The following is an 8,523-nucleotide window of genomic DNA, read 5'->3' as shown; positions in this document are numbered from 1 at the left end:
TGAAAAAGATTTTGTTTTGTTCTAAAAAAAAACCCCAATTTGTATCTTTAAAAGTTACTTTACTTTCTAGCTACATAAGTTGAGGAGTGAGTGTGTTCATATGGTGTGTGTGTGTGTGTGTGTGTGTGTGTGAAGTGATGAGTGCATGTGAGCGTATCTGTATCTGTATGGCATGTGTGTGTGTTATGTGAGGTATGGAGGTCTATAGCACTCTTTTCGTGATATATCAATGATTTAACCATATTCACTATTCTTTTACAAAATAAAATTTGTCAGAATTTTTGACCTTCTGCATTATGTATTTCATCTTCATTCATCTCTGACTTCAGAGAGGAATGAAAATATTAAGCAAAACATCACTAGGAGTTGAATAAATCAGTCTATATTGTCCAGGATCATATTGACTTACAGGAAAAATGTAGCAGATTTCTATTTACCACACTCTTTTAAAATTTTATATAAGCTTATACTTTTAAAAGATAAAGCACTAGTAAAAATTAATTTGTAGAAAACTTTAATCACTTGTGAAAAGGTTTCTGTCATTTCTTGGATGACTTTGTTTTTCCAAATAAGATATGAAAATTACTCTGTGTTTGGAAAGTTGATTTTCAGTTAATGAGAATTTTTTTAGCTTCTTGTGGTGTATTCTGTGTACCGCTGGAAGCTCCAGCATTCGGGTATTTGCCTTAGAAGACAAAACGCTCAGAATGGGCCGGGTGGGCTCACGCCTTTAATCCCAGCACTCGGGAGGCAGAGGCAGGCGGATCTCTGTGAGTTCGAGGCCAGCCTGGTCTACAGAGTGAGTGCTAGGAAAGGCGCAAAGCTACACAGAGAAACCCTGTCTCGAAAAACAAAACAAAACAACAACAACAACAAAACTCATAAACAATGTGTTTGACCTCCTCATTATCCACACTGGTGTGTCTGTCCAGATTTTCTTGACTCAGTGTGGTCCTCACTAAGGTTATGAGGTGAATGTCCAAGACAGAAAAATATTGCTTCAAAATGTTTGTGAAAAGAATACATTTGGTGCGTCTAAAACCTGGAATTTCCTCATCAAATTGAATCAGGAATACTTGGGGTCTTGAAAGTATATTGTACTATTAAAGTCTTTTTTGAGTTGCAAAATTTATAGTTGTAAAACTAAGATTAAGAAATTGTCAAAAGGCCAGGCAGTGGTGGTACACACCTCTAATCCTAGCACTTGGAAGGCAGAGGGAGGCTAATGTTTGAGTTTGAGACCAGCCTGGTCTACAGAGTGTGTGTAGGACAGCCAGGGCTACACAGAGAAACCCTGTCTTGAAAAGCAAAAAACAAAACAAAAAGAAAAGAAATTAGCAAGAAATAAATAACACTTTACTAAGATTGTTTTTTTCTTTTCTCCTATGTAATCGACATTTTCATTAATTAAGATGGTGAGGTAGGGCTGGGGAGATGGCTTAGTGGGCAAGGGCACTTGTTGCCAAGCCTGAGAACCTCAGTTCAATTCCTGAAACCTACGTAATGGAGAGAAAGAATCAACTCCCACACCTCGTCCTCCGACCTCCACGTGTGCACCTCGGCTCACATGCACCCGTACCTTGCCACACACACAATTAAAATGCAGTAATAATTGAAGACTATGATGTAGACAGAGTTCAGTGTTCTGCTTTCTCCACCCACACAACCACACTTCTTGTGCCCATGGCCTTCATTGCTTTGCCGTTCAGTAGGAGTAGCTCTTTTGTTAACAACTGAAGTACGGCTGGGGTTTTAATCACAGGGCTTTGTCTTCATTTCTCCGATAAAAGCACGTGTTTCTGGCTGACCAGTCAGGAGTCCTCACATCTCTGATCTACTCAAGTGATGGAAGCTGGGCCAATCAGAAGAGTCATTTTCCTGATGGAATTTGGTGGGGAGGGCCGCACAATGGGAACACTGTGACCCTCCGATAGGGTACAAAGTGACAGTGCCAGGCCCTGCCAGTCCACAGAGCACCCACACGGGAGCAAATCTGGTCTACACAGACGTGGAGCAGAGTGGGTGGCAGGAGCCCGGGAAAAACTTCACCTTCCTCCTCTGTGCCCAGTGGACTACCCTCTTCTGTGAGTCAATACAGCCCCTCTGGAGTTTAAGATAATGTGTTGAGGATTTCTCTCCCTGTTACCTAGACATTCCCAGCACCGTGCCATAGAAGCACAAAATTCTTCACTATACGCCTCTAAAATGCCGTAGCTTTGTGTATGTACAAAGACTGGAAAGTGGTCCATCCAAAGAAAGCATAGCTCCATGAATATAAAATACCGTCTCACTAATAGCTACTCATTTACAATTATTATTACTGGCATGGGTAATTGTTACCATTTTGAATGTATTAGACTCTGTTTAATCTTTCCCACACTAGTAGACTTTCAAATTTCGAAAGTTTTCTGCTTATGTAAATGGCTGTTTCCCATCCCCTTTCTTAAATCATCCAATTAGAAGTTTAGATAGTAAAAAGCTTTCTACAAAAGCCTTAAGACCTTTAACCCTTTGTCTGCCACCTTTCCTTTTTTTTCCTTGAAGGTATTGTAACAATTTCTTCCTGATCAAAAACTCATGAATGCTTAATATATCACATTCTCACCATATATTTATACGGTGATATATATATCTTGTAAACCATTTTCTCGGTGAGTTCTCAGCAAGTTAAGGGTAGGGCCTACAGCTTCAGACTCCACTGGCCACGTGTGTGCTGACTTCGCTCACTCTAACTCAAGGTGCTGAAGGGGCTCTGAGTTCTCACTACAGAGGTTCTGCATCCTCACTGTGGAGCTGTGAACAGTGTGATATTGATGGAAGTGTGAAAAATTATGGAGGGGTGGGTTATGAACATGTTCACGTGGCATGAGTGACCACTCAACACCACCAGTTTGGAATATGTCTTTTCTTCTTCCCTCTGTACTTCTGTGCTCAACTTTCCTGTTCTCTCCATCTCCCACTGTGTGCCCCCAACTTCTGACTCCCCCCCCTCTCTTTTCCTAATTCATAAGATCAGAATACAAACCTGCAATTAGCCACAATCATCTTCCCATCTCCCCTCTACATGGGCCAGAATTTCTGGGTTATGACAATTATATTCTGGAGTGAGAAAATGCTAATAACAATACACAAAGTAAACAATGTTTCTATCCTTTGGTTGTTTCAATGTTGGTAATATATAAGAAGTCTTTGGCGTAGCTTATGGCATAGAGCTTCTCACGCTATTTCTGTGTTAGCTTTTTAAGATTTAAATGGGCTTCAACAATGTGCTGCCAAGCTGCTCAGATTCATTCTCTGTTCCTAACTCAGAAGGATTTCTTCTCACTGAAGATCAGTATCTCTGGTATCAAGTTCTAAGTCCAGCAACCCAAACACCCATCCTCTGAAGAATAGATAGCACAGGGTATAGATGACATAAAGAGGTGACAGGCACAGACAGGCTCTGAGTTCAGATAAGGTCATTGCTCTCCACTGAAAGAAAGATCTTGGAGAATTAATGAGAAGCAGTCAGATTTGGAATAGGGATGCAGAAGACAGATGAGCCCAGACGTTCTCTACAAAAGATGATTCTCTGGACTAAAGCATAGACTATGCCTCATTGCTTATTTTAGTAAATGGGAAGAATCTCTGGAAAGATGTTGTTGGTCCTCAGTTTCTTATAAAAAGACCTTTAAGCTGGGTGTTGGTGGTGCACGCCTTTAATCCCAGCACTCGGGAGGTAGAGCCAGGTGGATCTCTGCGAATTCGAGGCCAGCCTGGTCTACAAAGTGAGATTCAGGACAGGCTCCAAAACTACACAGAGAAACCCTGTCTCGTAAAACCAAAAAAAAAAAAAAAAAAAAAAAAAAAAAAAAAAAAAACCCAAAAAAAACAAACCTTTAAAAACTTAGCACAGTTAACTGATAAGCAAAGGCATTTGCTCATAAACTTGTAAGGACCTGTATGTACATGGAAACAGTAGGCAGCGGATTGGGGGCCCAGGGTGGGGTGAGTAGACATAGAGACAGCCAAGTAGTGTGGTAGCTGTGGACTCTCTACTGATGAGATCAGCATAAGTGTAGACAGTGATGAGAATTTGGAGTGAGTTTAGGGAGGTTAAAACCCGATCTAAACAGGAACCATCAAGTTTACCTAAGGGGCAGGAGGAAGCATCAATGAAAACATCAGAAAGTGAATGATGTACTTTGGTGGAAGAGCGGTATAACATGGCAAGAGGCTTAAAATGAACAGAGCAGTTAGAGACACTGACGTGGAGGTACATGTTAGAATTCTGCCCTCACTCCAGCTACCCAACTGCATATGCACAGTTCAGGGCCTTGCGTCTTATGTCATCAGTGTGTACTGGCGACTAAATAGGCGTGGCGTGGTCACACAATCTGTGCCTTAAAAAGCCGGACGCAGACCCCACCTTCTCTCTCTGCTCTGCTCCCTCTCCCCCATCCTGCTATCTTTCTCCCTCTTTCCTCCCCCGGCCTGGTTCTCTTGTACCCCAAACCCCCCTCTTCCTCCCAATAAAGCTCTCTGTAACTAGGTAGTCCTGGCCATGGCTCGTGACTTTCCCACGCGGTCACCAGCGCTGCTTATCATTAATTTCAGTAAGTCAGCACAGGAGCCAGCCTAGTGTATGTCTGCTGCGCCGCTGTGGACATTTGCTGGACTCTACAAGGGCCTCTGTGGCCAGATGTGAGCAAGATGAAAATGAAGGCCCTGAGACGGAGAGTGTTCCTTGTCAGAGCAAGAGCCACATGGGGAAGCTGGTTCATGTCTGTGCACGTTATTGATTTCTGGGAATGGGTAAAATGTGTTTGCTCTAGACAAAAGGAGCACGTGCTGCCTGTGGCCCCGTCTTCTCTCACTGTGGCTGTCATCTCCCTCAGCCCCTCTCCCACCCTTTTATTGGTTTCCTTTACTCACCTCCACTTCCTCCCACCTCCCCTCACTTCTTCCCTCTCTCCTTCTCTAGCTCGGTCTCTCCCTTTCTTTCACATCCCCCACTTCACCTACTATCCTCAAGACTAACACGGTTATTTTAGAGTCAATCTTAGGGAGGTCTTCAAACAAATTCTGAAATCTCACCTAACGATTTCCCAATGGGCCACCTCCTCAGAGTGCAGAGAACAGTGAGAGTTGGTATAAGTGGCCCCTGTGTGTAGATACAAACATTGCATCATAATAGAATGTCTCTCTTCACTGCTTTGACTCTGCAGGGAAAGAATGAAGTCTCTGGTCACCAAGTACCCATGGCTGTTGACGCTGCTGCTGCTGCCGCCGCTCGAGCTTCAAGGGAAAAACTGGGATTACTTGGAATATGAAATGATACCAGTATTAGGTGACTACCTAAGGGAACTCCATAGCACAGGGCCTGCCAAACCACCTACCAAAGAAAGAATCATAGAAAAGATCATTGCTGATCCCGAGCGACCTTTGGTTGGTGACGATTACTGCGACACTGAACTCATATTTAAAAATATTCACCATAAGCTTCTCTGTTATTCGGAGTACTACTTTGTATCTGAGACCTATCAAGACCTACAAAAGGCCTGCTATGGCAAACAAGTGAAATGTAAGAAAGGGGCTTCGTTTTGCAGAAGAAGCATGGAATTAATGAGAGGAGTGAAGTGTGCTTTAATAAGCGGAGAGAGGGTATCAGAGTGCTCGTACGAAAGCATCTTCCTGACAGGCTACCCCGTTGTCACTTGTCAATGGGACGATGAAACCCAAGAATTTATCCCTAATCAGGTACTTGATATATTGATACCTAAGAGCAGGAATATGACTTCCCCTGACATTCCGGGTTTCTCTAAGTAGCTACATTTGGGAGTCGCTCACGCTTTAGATACTGATGCTGTTAATTAAAAGTGAGAACAGCAGGCTGGAGAGGTGGCTCAGTGGTTAAGAGCACCCACTGCTCTTCCAGAGGTCCTGAGTTCAATTCCCAGCAACCACATGGTGGCTCATAACCACTTGTAATGAGATCTGGCGCCCTCTTCTGGCCTGCAGGGACACATGCAGACAGAACACTACATAATAAATAAATCTTTGAAAACAAAAGTTCCAGTCCCCAAAGCATTGAATGGCGGCATGTGCTGTGCTTAGAGTTGTTTTCATAAAGGTCACAGAATGTGTCAAATCTGCAGCAAACAGAGGGTCAGCATGAAGAGCAGCAGGGGGCCGGGTGTGGGAGTTCAAGTTTGGACTTTCAGCACTTTGGAGGTTAACCCTCCGTAACTTCAAAGCCAGTCTGTGTTACCAGGCAAGAAAATTCCTGGCATAGGCAAACAAGCAAACAAAAAAGCTGCCTGAAGGATCATCAGAGTTTTCACGTGATTTTTCTGGCTCAGCATGAAAAATCAAGTGATTCAATCTAGTGACTGGCTCTGGGTGCCTACAGGGATTTCCAGGACTGGATAGCAGTTTTATATCAACAACTCACACTCCTTTCAGACTTTTATGCAGTGTATCTTTCCAATGTTATATTGGTATATATTTCACTTTTCATGTTCTTTGTATTCAACACAATACATGGTACCATGAAGGAGGGAACCGCAGCAAGGAGCATCTCAAGATAAAAGCCGTTAAGGACCTAGGAAAGCCAACGTGTGTGTGTGTGTGTGTGTGTGTGTGTGTGTGTGTGTGTGTGTGTGTGTATACCATCTTCACAATTCCCTACAGCTCTTCCCTTCCTTTCTGTGAGGTGTGGCTCCATCTGAGTATACTCCACCTCCTGGAGATTGTGACAAAGGAGATGTCTGTTCACTTTAAGCAGTGATTTTCTCCTTTCTTTCAAACCTTTTATGTCTTTTAAACATCATTATTAACTAAAACTTTCTGAAAATTCTATTTAGAATTCTAGTTAGAATTAGTAACAGGAGATGATATGGGTGTCCTGGCTCACTTTACCTCAAGTCAATCTTCTAGGCTCCTTCTCAAATCTTTACCACTATTTTCAGAGTCAAAGTTGAGCTTCTGATTTACTCATTAGTTGATATATATTAAGGCCTGGGTCCTTTTTCATTATCCAAAGCAGGGGCCGGGCGGTCAGAGGAAACTGATGGATGCTGCTGCTCTGTATGCTGTGAATGTGTTGCTCTGGTTGGTTGATAAATAAAATACTGATTGGCCAGTAGCCAGGCAGGAAGTATAGATGGGACAAGCAGAGAAGAATTCTGGGAAGAGGAAGGCTGAGTCAGCAGACGCCAGCCTGTCATCTAGGGAGCAACATGTAAAGGCACACAGGTAAAGCCACGGAACGTGGAACAACATATAGATTAACAGAAATGGGCTGAGTTTAAATGTCAGTGAGCTAATGGCTGAGCAGTTTTAATATAAGCTTCTGAGTGATTATTTTATAAGTGGCTGCAAGGTCTGCAGGGCTGGGCAGAACTGGAGAAAACATCAGCTACAGGAAACCTGCTTCCAAAAGACTTAACTGGGAGGCCTTTGACTATGATGTTGAATGAGTAAAGGTCCTCAGGAGTTCTTTTGAACCTCCATGACACCGCTACACTACAACACAGCCCCGACAGTGAGCTGGAGAAATTCTATACATGGCGGGCCTGGTATATGCTATGAACCCTATCACCTGGGCTGTGATCACATCATTGATCTTTGAATTTTATAATGAACACACAAACATGTTTATAGGAGTACAGTATAGCACAACTGAGGCATAAAAAGAGTTCTGTAGCTTCCACTCCAGAGTTGCCAATCTTATCCAAATACCTTCTAAAAATATAATCATAAGGCCAGGCATAGTGGCAAATGCCTTTAATCTCAGCACTCAGGAGGCAGAGGCAGGAAGATCTCAGTGAGTTAGAGGCCAGCCTGGTCTACATAGAGAGCTCCAGGATATCCAAGACTACATAGAGAGCCCTGCCTCAAAAAAGAAAAGAAAAAAAGAAATACCATCATGGTCATATGGATTTTCCTTCTTACCTTTTTTCTTTATTAAGAATTTTTTTATTCATTTAATATACCAACCACAGATTGTCCTCTCTTCCCTCCTCCCACTCCCCCACCAGCCTTCACACACATACACCCCAACCCCCCCCCCATCCCCTCCCCTGACAAGGTAAGTTCTCCCATGGAGAGCAGCACAGCCTGGTACATTCAGTTGAGGCAGGTCCAAGCCCCTCCCCCTGCACCAAGGCTGTGCACGGTGTTCCACCATAGATAGTGTGCTCCAAAAAGCCAGCTTGTGTTATTTTAAACAACATGAGAAATTCAGAAATCAGCCTCTACTAACCGAATGCCCTATCAAAGCCTGCTGTGCTGTGAATATGTCCCCACAGGTGTTGCCAATGCGATATTATTAGACAGTCAGGGCTTGAAAAAGTTATTATGTGATGAAGGATCACTTCTCATGAATGAAATTAAGGCTACTATAAAAGAAGTTTTGTGTAGGCTTCAGCTAGCTTCTGAAAGACCCCCCGGCACCCCTATAGGAATGCTATGTTTGCAAAGCTTATAAGGGAACAAAAGACAGTTCCAGGAAATAGAATGGCCCCACCGCAGCCCAGATAG

General features: G+C 43.2%; 1 protein-coding gene across 1 annotated transcript; it reads left to right on the top strand.

Annotated features, from left to right (window-relative positions):
- The first annotated feature begins 1,981 nt into the window (after window positions 1–1,981).
- Rnase9 (ribonuclease A family member 9 (inactive)) lies at window positions 1,982–5,891 on the top strand. The gene is made up of 2 exons (XM_036199988.1): window positions 1,982–2,084; window positions 5,208–5,891. Exon 2 carries the CDS (start codon window positions 5,215–5,217, stop codon window positions 5,806–5,808), a length of 594 nt encoding a protein of 197 aa, XP_036055881.1. The 5' UTR covers window positions 1,982–2,084; window positions 5,208–5,214; the 3' UTR covers window positions 5,809–5,891.
- Window positions 5,892–8,523: the final 2,632 nt, after the last annotated feature.

The sequence above is a fragment of the Onychomys torridus genome, chromosome 9, assembly GCF_903995425.1.
Source record: "Onychomys torridus chromosome 9, mOncTor1.1, whole genome shotgun sequence".
NCBI lineage: Eukaryota > Metazoa > Chordata > Mammalia > Rodentia > Cricetidae > Onychomys > Onychomys torridus.
The sequence above is the reverse complement of the archived record's forward strand: the minus strand, read 5'-3'. Positions and strand labels throughout refer to the sequence as shown.